At 45.5% G+C, this 17,399-nt stretch overlaps 1 protein-coding gene across 2 annotated transcripts in view; it reads left to right on the forward strand.

Annotated features, from left to right (window-relative positions):
• Positions 1-17,399, forward strand: part of ADCY5 (adenylate cyclase 5) — a gene marked incomplete at both ends in the record, with an annotated part of 214,902 nt that overhangs the window by 195,514 nt on the left and 1,989 nt on the right. The window contains 7 exons of one of the 2 annotated variants that reach the window (XM_084264299.1): positions 5,855-5,971; positions 7,473-7,637; positions 9,843-10,018; positions 13,972-13,998; positions 14,822-14,954; positions 16,247-16,510; positions 16,855-17,059. In XM_084264299.1, coding sequence (XP_084120425.1) covers positions 5,855-5,971; positions 7,473-7,637; positions 9,843-10,018; positions 13,972-13,998; positions 14,822-14,954; positions 16,247-16,510; positions 16,855-17,059 — 1,087 coding nt within the window. The remainder of the gene's footprint in view (positions 1-5,854; positions 5,972-7,472; positions 7,638-9,842; positions 10,019-13,971; positions 13,999-14,821; positions 14,955-16,246; positions 16,511-16,854; positions 17,060-17,399) is intronic. The other variant, XM_084264300.1, reaches the window with a different exon arrangement.

Consider the following 17,399-nt stretch of genomic DNA (forward strand, 5'->3'; position numbering starts at 1 on the left):
TGGGAAATGTTACCCAAAAATGCCTCATTATAATTGATGTGTCCACTGCACATGAGGATGCTATTGAGGGTCATTAGTTTGTAAACTGGTATCAGCTGTTAATGTGATTATCAGTTAATTAATAACCAATGTGGAAAGCTCTTGGTCACAGCCACAAAGGATTTGGAAACCCTGTGCAGAACTGTGCTGGAGCCTACTTACCCTTCAACACCCCTGCACACTGCCAGCTGTGTGGAGCCACAGCAACACACCAGCTGTACTGGTGCTGAGCAAATACTGGGGGAGAGCTGTGGTGGACCCAGACCTCTGAAGCATTTGAGCTGGCTGACTTGCAACCAGAGCAGTTTGTTACCCACTGGCTTTACAGGCTTAGGTTGGTTCCACATGCAGACAGCAGCATTCATTTCTATTGTCATCATACAGAAGTTTTGGGTTGGGCTTTTTGGTTTAATATTGTTATTGATCTTAATTAACAATTAATTTAGAAGGCACACAGGATTTTTCAGTCCCCATGACTCTAGATGGATGTTCAGTGTTGCTTTCTTTGCTTTAATCTTTCAAATTCCTGTGGAAGAGGTCTGTTCAGTGGTGTCTGCCACTGGTTTTAGTCTGGCTTTGCCTCAGTGCACAGGCCCTGGAATTCAGCCTAACACCAGAATTTAATGGGATTTAATGAAGCTCCTGGTATTTCCAAAAGTGAGTTTTCAGCATGTTGTCCCAGTCCCACAAGGTGCTTATGTGTAACAGTCAGTGTGGCCGGCGCCTCCTGTGCATGGATTGCAAATATTGACAGTATCAGGCCTTGTAGCTCCAGTCCCTTTTTGATTACCTCTCTTTTCATGCTCCAAATTAGCCTCTGCTGACAACATCTGATTATGACATGGCTTGTTTAGGGGATGGGTACTTCCAGCTTGTCAGCTACCGGCCTGATGTCAGCAGCTCCCAGTAGCTGCAGCCTTCTTCTGTCATTAAAGATTTTGGTGTTTCAAGTCAGCAGTTTTTAAGGAAGCATTGGCTTTATTCAGCCCCTGGGCAAGGGCTGTTACTTGATTTCTGTGCTCCATGTTGCTGCAGGAATACACATATATGTGTGCTCAAGGAAGGTGCTATTACTGATCTTTTAGGTGGCATTTTGAGACACGGGGATGTCAGTCAGCACTGTTTGTTTTGCTTCACACTCAGATGTGGGATAGGAGAGCATGTGTTTTACATGCCAACAGCTCATTCCACACAAAGTTGGAAAGCAGGTGTCCACCCCAGGATATCAGCATAAACATAAGGTTTGCCTGTTTGCTGTGATGTCACATGATTAGTGGCTCTTTTTCTTCTGCTCTCCAGCTTTCATGTGAGATTCTACTTCCTTGTTTTGGCCTCTCCATCTCTGGCTGTGAGAGTGACCAGCAGGCCCTTTCTGGACAGCTAGATCATGTTTTATTTTCTTTTGCTGTCATTATTATCTCCCACTATAAAATTCTCCATGGACTAGAAGTTGATCCTGGAACTGCCAACGCAACCAGCTTGGCTTTCCAAGTTTCTTCAGCTGTAATAAACAAGAGAGTTCCAGTTCTTCACTTTGATGCTCCATGAAGACTTGGCCACCACGAGATGGTGTTTCTTCCCAAATAGAGTCTAAGGTCATGGGAACCAGCTTCCCTTCACAAATACTCCACTGACAGACATCTGTTTTGCTACTAACTTAATCAAGTTTGTGTTTCTTCTTAAAAACCTTAACTTCTGGTATCTGCTCTGCTGTGTGGAATTCAACATCTTGCATGTTCCTGGGAGATGTATGAGAGAAATTTCAAGTTATCCTTTACAAGCAAGTAATTTTTTCAGTAGCTTTGCATAGGTACAGTTTGCCTCCCTGTTTCCCTGCCTCCCAAGGCTGGTCTAGAAGCTCCTAAAGTTGCGGTTTTTCTTCTCAAGTAGGGGAAAATATACCTCTAAAAAATGGACTTTTTAAATAGACTAATAAATCACAGTGAAATAGGTGACATAAATGGACTTGCAACATCAACTTGCCTGGAGATGTTGTCTTTTACTCCAGAAGCATCTTAATGTGCTTCAAAATGACTGAAAGGCTTTTATTACAAATTGAAAAATGAGAACTTAAAGACCTCATAGTTTTTTTCATCTCACAACACAGGGGCAATTACCTAAGTGGTTTTCTAGGTCCACAATATATGTTAAGAAGACAAAAAGGAGAAATACACCATTTCTGTCTGTTACCAGCTGTTGTTGCAAAGTACAACAGCGTGGCTTCTTACATGTGAGTGACTGGAGATCGTGGATTGTTTTCATTGCAACAATAGTACTTGTAGGATCAGTTTTTTAATTTAGACTTTCACCTGTACAACAGTGCCCTACCTTCTCCTTCTGTATTCATTGGTACCTGCAAGCTTCCAGAGACTTTTCTGGGAGCTTATGTCTTCCAGCAGCATTTATGCATTTAAATTCAGAATGAACTGGAATGGACTGGACAATCAAGTTTTCCTTTTCCCACTACGGTTATTGTTCTTTACAAGGTGATTTTAAGAGGGCTAATGAGTGACCTCAAGCTTGTGTGGCAACCCAAATGTGAATCTTGGTTGCCCAAATGGATCACACCCTTTCTTTCAGCCCCTGTTCTCAGTAGTGTGCTTGTGGACTTAGAGGTTCATCAGACCTTCCCTTGTCCTGTTCGTCACTCAGGCAACATTTAAGTGTTATGGAGAGGAGTAACTGGTGTTGTACAGTACAAACCAATGGGCTAATCATAGAATCACAGAATCACAAGGTTTGAAAAGACCTTTGAAGATCATCAAGTCCAACCATTCCCATCCTAAGCTAAACCATATCCCTAAGTACCTCATCAACTCTTTTTTTGAACACATCCAGGGAAAGTGACTCAACCCCCTCCCTGGGCAGCCTGTTCCAGGCCCTGACAACTCTTTCAGTAAAACTTTTTTTTCCAATGTCCAATCTGTCCCTGCCCTGGCACAGCTTCATGCCATTTCCCCTTGTCCTATCTCCTGTCACCTGGCTGAAGAGACCATCGCCCACCTCTCTACAACCTCCCTTCAGGTAGTTGTAGGTGGTGATAAGGTCTCCCCTCAGCCTCCTCTTCTCCAGGCTAAACAGCCCCAGCTCCCTCACCTGCTCCTCATAGGATTTGCCCTCCAGCCTCTTCACCAGCCTGGTTGCCCTTCTCTGCACTCACTTGAGGACCTCAATGTCCTTCTTAAGGTGAGGAGCCCAGAACTGCACACAGCACTCGAGGTGTGGCCTCACCAATGCCCAGTACAGGGGCACAATCACTTCCCTAGACCTACTGGCCACACTGGTTTTGATACAGTAACAGCAACAGTGCGTGGATTTTCTCAGTACTATAGCGTCCTGATGTTCTGCTGCTTTTCCTAGCACAGAAGGGATTTTATTGTGTTGCAGAAAGGGAGGGAAGTCACCATCTTTTCTTTTTCCTTCTTTTTGTTATACCCCTGACTTGTAAATGTTTTTCTGGAGGTAACTTTGCTAGACTGGACATGAATTGTCAGAGCTGAGAAGTCCCCCAGTTCTATCACATAATTTTTCCAAGTTTCAAGTATTCCTGCCTCTGTGAAATGGGAGAGGATTACTTATGTTACAGAACCTCCATCCATGTTGTTTGCAAGACAGAGGTTCCTAGATGAGCAGCATGGCTGTGCCATTGCGTTCTCTGTTGCAGTCCTGACCTCCTATGGTTTTTTGGCATTTGTTTCCTCTTCAGGACTTTTTCCAGCTGTACTTGTTTACTGATCTAAATTTTTCCCTAGTTTGCAAAGTATGAGAACCAAGATTAATACAAAGAAAACATGTTTTCATTAGAATTAAAAGTGTCTTCCACAGATAGCTTTGCTTGATATCTCAGGCTTGGTTCAAAGTCAGACTTTTTTGGGATCATTGGCAGCAGAGGCTTGAGCCAAGATCCACAACAAAGTACTCCCAAATTTTATTTAGGTGCCTGATTTCCCAGAGATTACAGAAGGAGGTCAGGTCCATGCATACCTTTGTGGAGCTTGGCCTTGAGGCCTAAACAAACGAGTGGCAGGAAAACCTGTCCTTCTCTAACCTAATGAAGAAGACTGTCTAAATGCAGCACAAATCCTCCTTCTCCCTCCAAATCCTATGAAGGTTAGAGTGGAGGAAAGCCCCATGGCATTTCCCACATCCCTGCACTGGCGGGGATATGCTAGCTGATATCTGCCTGGAAGCAGCTGGACACGGTTGGGCAAGGAGATATTTTGGTTCATGGCTTATCAACAGAGCCAAGGACTTCTATATCAGCAAGGTTTATTTCTGAGAGGTGCTTTGCTTTGTTTCTGGCTGCACGAGCTGGAAGGTTTGCAGAGGCTTTCAGTGAATTTCAGTCAGTCCTCACGCAGCGCAAATAAGTCATAGCCCTGATTTCCACTTTTCCCCTGTCCTCCCCAGAGCCCTCTCCTCTTGCCTGGGGTTAGCTGGGTGTGTATGTGTGTGCAGGTGAAATCAGGTCTTTCAAAACTCTGACCATGCCAACCTCTCTCTGCTTCTGTAAAAGTCACCAGCTGATCGGTGCTCTGGCCGTTCGGGCACCTCGCGATTATGTTGTAGGACTGCTGTGTGGGAAGCTGCGGGCTGACAGAACGATGCGTCGCTGAAGATGTAAGAGTGAAGGATAAAAGGGAAGAGCAGGACTTTTAATAGAAACATTAGTCATTGTTAAATTGCAGTGCCGTGTCGCTGTGCTGCTGGCTTCTTTGTGTCTCTAAAAATACCCTCAAGTGGCTTGGTTGTCCATGGTTATCCATGCAGCGTGCAGGTAGGGAAAGGAGAGTTGGGCTCTGGAAGAAACTTTGTCAGGCTTATGCAGAGCCCCTGGTCCCCAGCGTGATGGCGTGGAGGGGAAGGGCCCTAACGAGACCAAGGTGTGTCATTGTGCAATAGGCATCCATTGCGTCCACCTCGTGTTGCTCTATCCCTGAGCTCGCACTAGGACAGTGGTGGTGAGTGAAGGGGTTTGTTTCAGTGTCCTTGGAGCTTCTCCTGTAGCTGCTGCAGTGCAAGGAGGCCTCCTGATGCTGAGGGGTGACCCAGCTGCAAAGGGCTCTCAGTTACTCTCCACTTTCATCCAGAGACTGTAACTGGAATACAGTGCAGCACCTAAAGCGAAACACAATTAGAGCAAGTAGAAGCAAGATTCTAGCTCTGATAGACTGTCCAGTGACTCACCATTGTCCAGGGAAGGTCTGAGATCACCAGTGGCTATTTTTAGCCTTATGTGCTGGCGATGCCGAGTGCCATAGACCAGAGAAGACCAGCTGATTCTTCAGTGCCATTCACCAAGGGTCTGACAGATTGCAAGACCAGCCTGGGCTTTTTATCGCTCTTTCTGAAATGGCACCAGAAAGGCCTTACAATATGCCTGTGTGATCAAAGGGATAGGACATGACTGTTTTCATTTCTGCTTCTTTTTACATTTTTGATCCACTAATTTACAAGCTCGAGCTCCTGGCTATTTCAGTTACAGATGGCTTGTGGTTTGCTTCTCACAACAGGATGAGCACAACCCTGGAAGCTCTGCTGTCTCAGCTCAGGAGCCATCATTCCCATTAGGAAGGACTAAGTAGATTTGGTGAGCCAACTGGGCCTGCTGCCACGTGGCAGTCACATTCCTGCTTGCCCTTGTCCCACAGCCGCAATCCTCCACCACTGTTCTCTGACCCCTGTGCAGCATCTGCACAGATGCCACTGTACTGAAGGATACAGGCAGCTCAAATGCAGGTTGTGACCAGTAAAGCAAGCAATGTTTATTCGTGGGTTTTTTTAATACTTAATTATTTTTTTCCCTCACATGCAGCTTTTCCCAGCTCCGCTCCAGACTCTTTCTAGGAAGATTGTACAGTCCAGGACCAATAGTACCTTAGTTGGAGTCTTTGCCATTATCCTGGTTTTTCTATCTGCCTTTGTCAACATGGTATGTGCATGATTTTCTTTTGACCCCCTGAGTTCTGTGTGGTTTTCTTACTGGTGCTCTGCAACATCACAACCCTTACATTAAAATTAAACCACTGGGTTTCATGTAATTCTGCCTAGTGCTTACAGCATCTGAGGTCAGCTCCCTTTTGCTGCACCCCTGCAGCCTGGTACTGATTTGTGCCTGTGGTGTTCTCTGATTCTTTAAATGCTTCTGCTCCAAGTACATAAGCCAAGCCTGAAGCGTCCCCTGCGTGAAGGGCCGGTACGAAGTCAATGCGTCATTTAACTCCCACGATATTGAGTGGGACGTAAGTGTGGTGTAGGCTTTGTGCCAGCCTTCTGCACAGTGCTGCATCCTGCTCCGAGTGCAGTAATCACCTCACAGGGACTGTGAGACTTTGCTGTGAGTTGCACTTGTGGGACCGGGGTGGCCTAGCTTCGCCTTCAGATGCTGCTGCTGATTTCAGGCTGGGAGAGAGAGATCGCTGTCCTCTGGGACCCTGTGCCTAGTGGTTTCTCACTCCTACAAATGGCTCCAGGGCTGAATGTATTTTGAAGAAAGGACCTGAACGTTCTCTACCCTGCATACATCTATTTCAGAGAAAAAAGGCAAGCTGGGCCTGGGGTTAAAGCCCTGAGCCTGGAGGTAGTGAAGGCTTCATGTGGCCTTCTGCTTCCCTCACTTACAGCCTCAGCAGGGTCAGTGCTGACTTTCACTGGCATGGAAAGGCTTAAACACCTAAAAATCAGACCACTGCTTGCTCTTGCCTCAGCTTCCCTACACACAGAGTGGAGATTTAGGAACAATTCTGTGCTCTGTTGAGGTACATGAATGGGAGGCATGAGCTCACAGGGGCATCGACACCCCACCACCTTCCCCCATAGTTACCTGCATAGAGCTGGTGTGGGTTGCTGAGCACCACGCAGAAATTAAGAGCTTTGTTTTTCTGCATAATGTGTGATTCTTCACATTGCTGAACTGCTCAGTGTAAAAATTAGCAAAATGGACAAATGGAGCAGCACATGGAAGAGCTCAGAACAGGCCTCTGGTGCTTCCTCAGCATAACATAGCACATCAGCCTCTGAGCCTGGCTGCTAATGGCTTCCCTGTAGAAGGACCCATAGCACAAGCTTTAGAGACAGCTAGGGAAAGTTACCAGCTCAGAAGTTCCCATCAGCAGAAACAGAGCAACCCCAGGACCCACAGGCAGCAGGGTATATTTGTATGTGTGGTATCTACAGCCCCTCTGCCTGTGAACCTTCAGACATGAAGTTGTAAGTGAAGTTGAGCACAAAGCTAGCTTTCTAGAGTGCACAACCTGGATTTAATTAATTAGTATTTTTGGAGATTAAGAGCATAGCCATTGCACAGGCAGTAAAACATAAGCCAGTGGTTTAAATTTGTGCTTTGCACGTCACTACGGACATTTCTGAGGGAACTTTTTGTTTTCTTCTCCTTGACTATGCTCTTGAGTTTAATAGCATCTTTTTTTCTTTAGTTCATGTGCAGCACTGTGGATCTTGCCAGCTGCATGGCTGCAGAATACAACATCACTCCTGACCGGGTGGACATATGCCTTATCAGCAACCTGACTTCCAACTACAGCCTGGGCACCTTGCAGGGATTCTGTGACAGTCCATCACCCAACTGCAACTTTCCAGAGGTATTGCTTGGAAAAAAATGGATTGCAGAGCTTGATCTGCGATGGGGCTATAAAACCTGTGTGATAAATCTCAGTGATTCAGAGGAAAACAAGTTGCTCCTGGCTGACGTTATGGGACTGACACAGGCTACTACGCACAAACTAACTTGAGTGTCTGAAGTTATTATCATGTGTCCACCGTAATGTTGAAGTTCCTTGTGGGCTGAATAATCAGTAGACTTTATAACTGTTGGATCCTGCCTGTAGCAGGAGAATTGGCCTTTGTCCATGAAGTCCTTAACGGCATGCAGAACTGCAAGTCATTTCAAAGGAGTTTGTGGGTGCTCAGTGTTACTTGAAAATCATCTCACTGAAAATCAATGTCTAGTCATGGATTTAACCCTTCCCTCTGTTGTTTTATGTCCTGATGAAAAGCTTTGCTTATATATTCTTTCAGGAGGTGTAGTAGGTTCTGGCCTCAGGCAGCTTAGCAGCCTGATCGCTGTCAGCAATCTGCTTTAATTTGCAAATGCAAATCCTAACTCCTCAGAACAATTTGTTTAAAATAAAACTTCAAAATGCTTTTAATGAGGAAAAAAAACCCCAACAAACAAACAAAAAAGCCCCAAACAAATATGTTTTACACAGTGGTAGAATACTTTGCCAAAAAAAGTAATCTTTTTGCATAGCTATTCAAGACCTTTCTCTGAGATGTGAGGTCATGGCCATTACATACACTGTCTTCTGGAAATGGAAAAAAGAAAAATCTGTCTAGGATGGGGGCAGAATTATGTTAAGGTCATATGGGTTTATAGCAGATTTATGCTTGGTTTTATTATCATCCAGATGTCCAAGGTGCTATGGAATCCTCTGGTATCTCACTGAACTTACTCCCGTTATACCTAACAGGAATATGGTCCCAATTTGATTCAGTGAGGTTTCTGAGACCACTATAACTGTGACTTTAAACTCTGCCAAGGTTCTTAGTTTGTCTGCAGAAAGACACAGGTGCAAAATCTGGCACAACAGAGAGCTAGAAAGAGTTTGTGCTCACAGTGAGGTTGTCAGGAGAGCTGGTTCAGGACAGAGAGAGATTTTCACCAATGAGTAACATCCAGATTGCATGCTGAGGATGCTGTGGCAGCCTTGAGCCAGGTTCTGCCAGTCAGTGAGCTAAGAAATGAGGAGTCCCTCCCCCACAGTCTGCAGGGCAGATGTTGGATCTGGTATAGGCGTTGTCTCTTGCTCCCAGTGTGCTTTCAGGAGATGGTGGGACCCTACCCCTCAGCCACAGGGAACATCCACCCACTTTCTAGAAAACGAAGAGTCAAGTTACAAGATGTACAAGTTATTTTCTCTAATTTAATATATCAGTGATGAACTATTAATAAATGAGCTCAGAACATAAGTGTATTTCTACTAAAGCTTCTAACTGAAAGGATGGATTGCCTCAGGCATCTGATACAGGGTTTTTTTGCCAGAAATAGGCCTGTCTGGACAGAGTGGGAGCTTAAATCTTCACAGATTTCCTAGCAGGAAGGTGATGAGCTGGATAATATGCATCTCTTCATTTTACATCCATGCTAGCTTTCCCAGGAGCCATAAATGGCACCTGCAGTCTGCAGTTGAAAGCACTGGCACATGATACATTCAGCTCTCAGATGGGCAGAAGTTGCTGCCCCACCACCCAGGTGTGGTCAGGGGCTCCACTACCACACATGCACACACTTCTGCAGTGGCGGAGCCCGGTGTTGGGCATTGGTAGAAGTCTGTCCAGCCTGTGTATCTTGCTGATGGTGGGAATTGCTGATACCCTTGGTCCCGTGTATTGTGCTGTTACATGAGTTTGAGACCAGACTTGGACCTTAAAGCACGAAGTGTTCCAGCATAACTGGGTGATGCTTTCTGCTAATTCAGTAATTGTGTCCAGGGCAAACCTACACCCTAGCCTTGGGCATACAGCTACGAGCCCTGTGCCCTGAGTATAAAGTGAATGATGTCTGATGAAGAACACAAGAGTTTTTATCTCCATATTTTAACACTTAAATCTCCTGTAATGTGGGAGAATCCCACAAGCAACCCCAGGTTTACATGTTTGGTCAGCTCAACACATAACTCCCAATCCCTCTCTATCCTTCTGTTTAGTTTCCTTTGTTTTCAGTTTTGATTTACCCAGTTGACATTCATCTCTCTTCTGTTCCCCCCCTCCTTTTTGTCTTTATACAGTACTTTACCTACAGTGTCTTATTGAGTCTCCTGGCCTGCTCTGTGTTCCTTCAGATCAGCTGTATTGGAAAACTAATCCTTATGTTAATCATTGAATTTATATATGTTCTCATTGTGGAAGTGCCAGGGGTGAACCTTTTTGACAATGCAGATCTCCTGGTTACAGCTAACACCTAGTAAGTGCCTTTCACTTCTGAAATCTTCACCTAATTTCTTTTCACCCAGTGATTTCAGTGTGGCGTTAGGTGGATGGGAGTGCCAAGGCTGTGGTGCAAGCAAGGGAAGTGCATGATACCAGAGAAGGCATGGCTCTAGCTAAAGGCTTTGTCTATGCTGCTCCCCACCTCTGGAGAGTAGGAAAACACAGTTCCCTTTAAGATCTTTTTAATGTAAAACCTAACAATCTATCTATTAATAACAAAATATAACTGGAATCAGAGCAGATCTGTGTGTTTTTTTTTCTTCCAGAAATGGGGAGCTGTAGTTAGTCATTCTCACTTCTTCTGGTATTACATCCCAATATAGAAACGGCTTTTCTCAAAGAAGAAAAACAAAAACCTCCAACAAACTTGAGCTCAGGGATGTGATAATGAACCACTGAGATGTTCAAGCATCTGGTATATCGAACTCAGGTTGGGGTGGTGGAATGTTCGATGTTTGGCTGGTGCTGTTGGTCATATGTCCACGTTTGAAAAGCCAGTATCACAGCTGGTTTCACCATGGTTCCCAACAGAAGGGCCTGGGGTAAGCAGGACTAGTTGCCCTTTTACTTACAAAAAGTAGTTTGTCATCACCAGGTCACACATAAATCATGGTGGCAGCCTCATTACACAGACATGGTTGTCCTTCTCTTGCCAGGGAGGGAAATTTGGCACATCCACAAGCCCACCCTCCTCCACAAGTTTCATTTCTCACTGGGAATTGTTATGCCATTTACTTCTTAAGGTGATTTCCTCTGGTACTTGAATGTGAGTCCATAAAATCATGGTGTTGCCTAAAGGTGAGCATGATGAGAGGATGTATAATAAGGAGAACTGCCTGTGAGGCCATTACCCTACTCAGGAGTGGGAAAGCCTAACCTGGAATATATTTTCCAGCTTGGGGCAAGAAGGTATTCACAATAATGGAGAGTCCAGAGCAGCAAAGAACAACCAGAGAACTGGAAAACACTGATTTAGATGAAACATTTGTCAAGGCTGATAGCTGTGGTTGCTCCTGTCTTGGGCAGGAGGGTAGCTGAGAAGATTCCCATGGGCCTTCCCAGAGCTACCTTGTATGTTTTAAAATCACTTGTGCAGTTGCTCAAGTTTCTTGATGGTCATTAACCCCTTCAAGACAGATGTTCCTGGTTACTTCTGTCCATCACATCGATCTTCCATGATTCTAGCATTCCTCTGTGCCTGGTAATACATACAGGAGGTATGGCAGTGGACACTTGAAATAGTTTGTTAACTCAAGTGAATGAAATGATGTAGGAAACCCCATGGAGCTTTCCATGAAGGTATGGGGAGAATGAGATTCTCTTCTCTTTTTTTTGCAGAAGTTATGTATTCCAACAGTGGAAGCTATTTAGCATTTTCTAACACAATTAGAGAAATAAAAGCATTTTATATCCCAAATACCATTTCATTCTTGTAAGTCAGGCACTAAGCGAAATTACAGCACTTAGAAGAATAATTTACATCACTTCACAATCAAAATGTCAGCAATAAAGTGGAGAAGGTTAGTATGTTTTCCCAGAAATAGCTTTCTGTGATGCTGTATTATCTCTCACTAAATGATAGTTGTTTTGTCCAGAGAGCTCCATGGATAGCCAGTTATTGTCCAAATGTCTGGCAGTCCATTTGTGTGCTGTGGGAGATGGGAGCTCAGCATGTGGCACAGTTCAGAGACGTACCTCATTGTCCAGCTGATACTAAAAAAAAACCCAGCATGACCTCATACTACTTTAATTGGGTGCCCGTTGTAGCTACATAATTACTGTCTGCTCTGCAGCCATTATGGTACTCTGACTAATTACAAGTGATGCAGATGTCACTTCACACTTCTGTGTACAAACCAACCCAGCATGCAAGCAACGGAAAGGCTGATTGTAGCATGTTGGGAGTTGCTCGACTTGACTGCAGCGACACACCGGTGTGGTGGCACATGAGGTAGGACTGGATGCACAGAGCTACTGCTGCATTACCCCTGCCCTGTGCAGGAGATAAAACAGATGTGTTGGTTTTAAAGATGTGATGGACTAATCATAGAATCACAGAATGGTCTGGGTTGGAAGGGACCCCAAGGATCAGAGAGTTCCAACCCCTTTGCCACAGCCAGGGCCACCAACCTCCAGGCATGATCTAGACAAGGTTGCCCAGGGCCACATCCAACCTGGCCTTGAACACCTCCAGGGATGTCATCATCTAAGTTGAGTTCATGCATAGCAGAGCCCAAAACCCTTTCCCCAGTGATTTGTTCCTCAAGCCCAACATTTCTGTTTGAGTTGTGGTTTGTGATTGAGAGGGCTGTCTGTCCCTGGTGTGGTGGCTGTGATAAGGGAGATGCTCCTGTCCTGTGGGAGCTGTCCCCAAAATCAATCACCTTTCCTGCTAAAAATGTGCACTTAACTTGAGCAGGATTGTATTTAGCAAGCTTGTCTCTGTTACCTTCCAGTAATTAAAGAGCCATCTGCTACTGGAAACATCTGTCCCGTGGGGCAGCAACCTACCAATGCAGCACTGTCACTGTGTGCATTGGCTGCTCTCACTTCCCAAAGCGTTACTGTAAATACTGGGCCTGCTGCACCTCACAGTCTCTGCTGAAGATTTTAGAGCAAGTGAAACACCCACAGGGAGCTGCAGCCCAGTACAGAGGGTCAGATCTGCCATGATCCACTTGTAAGACAGAGTGATCACGGGGAGCAGTCAGTTGTCCTTGGCCAGGTAGTGATTATGGGGAGTAAGGTGGGAGTCACTGTCCCCAGGGCTCCCAAACTGGGTCCCATCCAAGCACACATGTTCAGTGCTGGAGCTGGCCAAGACACGGTGCAACAGATTGTGGGCAAGACAACAGTGGATTGCAAAATCCATGTCAGAAGAAATTCCATGCTCAGAGCTGCAGAAAATGTCTTGGAACAAATAAGGTTAGAGAGTCACTCTGCTTTTAGTTTTTAATTTTATGCCCAGTTAGGCTCCCTCAGCTATTTCCATTCTGGTGATTTGTATCTGATTCTGTAGTGACAGGTTCCCCCCAGCCCCAGAAAACAGTGGCCTGAAGCTCCAATGACAGCTGTGAGATTCTCAGGTTAAAGATGTGTAACGTTAGCAGCCTGCAAAGCTGTAATTGTATCATCAGCAACACTATGCTGATCTCTTTCTTTCCATTTAAACAGTGTTTTAAGAGATCCATGTACATGGCTCTCAGCCACCTAATACTCCACCCACACTTGAGAAGAAACCCAGCAGCATTAAGCAATCAATCAGTCAGGAACTCAGACAGCTACTACCTACCAGAAAGCTCCTTTCCATCCTCTCACTGTAAGAGCAGCACACCCTCCATCTTCCCCAGCAGCTCTGCTTCACGCCAGTACTTTGCGCAGGATCGGGGTAGCAGCAGCCAGCCGCACACGGGCTGTTCGGGGCAGCCACGTGCGGCACCCAGCGCTGGGCACAGTGCTGGGGATGAGCAGGGGAGTAGTTAAAGGAATTAAATGCATCTCCATGCTACAATAAATGGGCATGAGAGCAGCTATTCCCTCACAAGACAGAGGCTCAAAGCTTCCTTCTTGAGATCAAATTTTCCAGCCTGACCTAACGAAGTAATGAGGGATGCACAAGCATTTGCTGAGCATCCCACACTGACATTAAAATCCCAATTGATTGACTCTTAATGCTTCTTAGATAATTTAACCACATTAACCGTGTCGCACCATCACTCTGGATTTTTGAGTGTAGCTCAGACCTTTTTTCTCCTCCCCCCGCCCCATCCTTTTGTAGTTTTCCGCTTTAAAAGGGCTTTAGCCCCACACAGTGTTGGAGGCGCCACATTGCAGAGGTGCTGTTGAATGATGTGCAGGAGGGGCGAGTGCTGGAGGGAGCCAAACACTCTACTAACCTTGTGTTTGTGGTTTGTTTTTTTTTTTCAGCGTGTCTACAAATGCAACGTTACCATGGTGAGTCACTTTGGCATGAAATACTTCCATGTTTTTCCTGTTGGTCGGCATTTTGTGTTCACAAGATGCACTATGAGCCCGTTGACTCAGCAGCGGTGTCTGTGAAGTGCTGTGAGCTGCTGCAACCCAGCGCTAATGCCCTGAGTGGACGGGGTAGTGCCCTCTTGTGTGTAAAGCTACTCTCAGAGCACCCTCTTTCTGTGGGACTCCTGTCAGCGTGCTCTATGGAGCATCTCACAGAGGTTACCTGTAACCACCAGTCAGAGATTTTATCAAAACAGTATTTTCATAGTGTGTAACTCTGCAGTTCAGATTTAACAGGTCTGATTTGCTTGCTTGTCAGAGAGGATAGGGAATGCGTCCTAGTGCTCTTTTCAGCTTATAGAATGATCACAAATCAAAGGTCATTAAGAAGTGTCTAATTAGAGAAGCAGTTAAGTGTAGAACAGTTCCAGCCTGAGGAAGCAGGGAGGGCAGTGCGGGAGGCAGAGTGAATGCAGTCTGAGGAGCTGCTGGCATTTCAGCTTTGCTGAGCACCGTGGTGGCTGAGCATGTATGGCTGCTCCCTAAAATACAGCTTTTATACTCATGTTTACCCTTTTCAAGAAGTTGGATTAAATTTCCAGTTTCAAAGTCCTGCTTTAGAATTCAACACCTGTGACCCCAAATCCAGTGTTTGGCAGGGACTGGTTGTCTCTGTAATGGAAAATAGCCCATTCTTCAGAGGCAGGTTAGCCTTAAAGTGGGAGCTGTGGAGTGTGGGTAAGCCATGCTCCTCCAAGCTGGAGCTAACTGGGAAATTGTGCTCTTTCCTTGGCTGCAGCTCTCCAGTGATGACACGAGTCGCGCTGAAGATTGTGACCCCTGTCATCATCACCGTCTTTGTCCTGGCGCTGTACCTGCATGCACAACAAGTGGAATCCACTGCAAGGCTTGATTTCCTCTGGAAACTCCAGGTTAGCAGGTGTTTGCTGTGATGGAGGAATACAGAACTGCTGAGCTATTCACCATTGAGCTGAGGAGTGTTAGAGAGTGCCTTTGAGTTTAATCTGCAATTGTCACATAGCTGGGTGTACTAGTAATGCTCTGCTCTTCTTTGGTACTTTGCACACTTAGTGCTTCTCATCCCTTGTTTCCTTGTAAGCACACTTTGGACAGTTCCCACAGTAAAGGGCTATATAGGTCTGAAGATTAAGGTTAATGAATCTGGGCAACTGAGCCCATCACTATTGCAGAAACCTGTAATATGAGATGATTTGTAAATATAAGAAGCTCATATTCACAGCTCAATTGTTTCCCAGTTGTTGCTGGTACTGTGCAAGTCTGCAAAGAGAAATCAGTTTTGTTTCTGAAGGCTGCTTAGTCTAGTGAACTCTGAACTCTTATTTTAGTTGCTTAGGTATGTCCTAGGTGTCCTAGGTACATCCTTCCTGAAGTTCTGATTCCATCTGAATATTCGTGGCACTTCAGGACAGGGTTTAGTAGATGTGGTGGTGTTGGGTTGATGGTTGGACTTGATGATATTAGTGGTTTATTACAACTTTAAAGATTCTGAGCTTCTGGAATTAACCCCAAATCCATACCCATTACTGCCAAACAAGGCAACCTAGCCTCCTCATGTTTCCCTTTGCCCAGACATAGCCCCACAACCACAGGAGACAGGGGCTTTATGGGCTGGTGAAAAGCCCTCTCCAGAGTGTCAGACTGGCCTGTTTCTTGGGCTCCATGGTACTGCACTTCATGACCATCATTGCACCTCAGCAAACCTTATGGAAAAGGAGGGTCCTCTCATTTAGCTGAGCATTTGGGGGGCGTGAGGGGGGAGGATTATAATTCAATGCCGGTCATCCAGTCAAACTTTAGCAATGATGAGCTGTCTTTGGCCTCCTGAAACCTATTGTGCTTGACTGGGAATGCCAAATGTGTGTTCCAGTGGATGGTGGAGGTGGAGCTCCCCAAAAGTAACAGACCTTGTTCAAGTTGCCCAATACAGGGCTCAGAAATGTAACAACACTGGATTTGAGTGTTGCTCTGTGCCTGCTTTTACATGCAGGTGTGCACACAAAGAGATGAACCATCTTGCACTGCAAACCACAAGTTTCTGCATCTCTCAGTTTCTGCCCTGCTTTGCACTTTCCCCCTTTCTTGTTCCTGTTCTCCCTGCAGATTCCTTTGCAGGCTTTTTCCCCCTCCCTGGAGCAGTTACTGAAAGAATATCCCCATCACTGTCTCTTCCCTCCTAATCTAGGCCACTGAAGAGAAAGAAGAAATGGAGGAGCTGCAGGCCTATAACAGACGCCTCCTCCACAACATTCTGCCAAAGGACGTGGCAGCCCATTTCTTGGCTCAGGAGCGGCGCAACGATGAACTGTACTACCAGTCCTGTGAGTGTGTGGCTGTCATGTTTGCCTCCATAAGCAATTTCTCCGAGTTTTATGTGGAGCTGGAGGCCAACAACGAAGGGGTGGAGTGCCTGAGACTGCTCAACGAGATCATTGCTGATTTTGATGAAGTAAGTTGCCGAATACCTGGGTGGACAGAGTGAACTGACGAGTTTAGTTGGGTTTTGCTGAGTCCCTGAGTGAAGGTAGCTTATTGAATCCTTGTGCCACAGTTCATTTCTTCTTGCTCTTAGAAGCCTTTAATTATTTTTTCCCCCACTTCACATTAAAAATCCCTTCTATTCCCTTGTTGCTCCTCCAAATACCTAATCTCCTTTCTTCCTGTACACTGAGTAGTGGACGCTCTGTCCAGTATTTTGTAGTGCTTGTGCTAAGGGAGGACACGTGGCAAGGACCCTGCCAGCATGTATGTGCTTGTCAACATTTAGTCACTTCTTTTGCTCTTGTGAAACAGATAATAAGTGAAGACCAATTTCGGCAGCTGGAGAAGATCAAGACCATTGGCAGTACATACATGGCTGCATCAGGCCTCAACGATTCCACTTACGACAAGGAAGGGAAGACACATATCAAAGCTCTGGCTGATTTTGCCATGAGGTTAATGGACCAAATGAAATACATTAATGAACATTCATTCAACAACTTCCAGATGAAGATAGGTAATGTCACTGTGTTTACAGGTAGTGGTCATTCTGAAGTGGGGATTTTATGGAGAGTAAAACCCCACAGATGTTACCTTGTGCCTTTGGCTTCTCTGAAACATCAGAGCAGTTTTGTTAGGGTACTAACATTATTACTGAAGCTCCCTGGAGAATTAGAAGCAGCTGGGCAGCCAACCTTGGCACAGAGCAGCTCTTACCACAGTGTAGTCTCACCTGGTGTTTGGGCTTGGGCTCGTTTTGCTGGCAATGTACAGCCTGCACACACCCCAGCTCTACTTGGGCATTAAATTGTATTACAAGTCAGGCAATAAAAGTCAGAGCAGGAGGGGAGCCATGA

This window comes from Gallinula chloropus (assembly GCF_964237585.1).
Source record: "Gallinula chloropus genome assembly, chromosome: 5".
Classification (NCBI taxonomy): Eukaryota; Metazoa; Chordata; class Aves; order Gruiformes; family Rallidae; genus Gallinula; species Gallinula chloropus.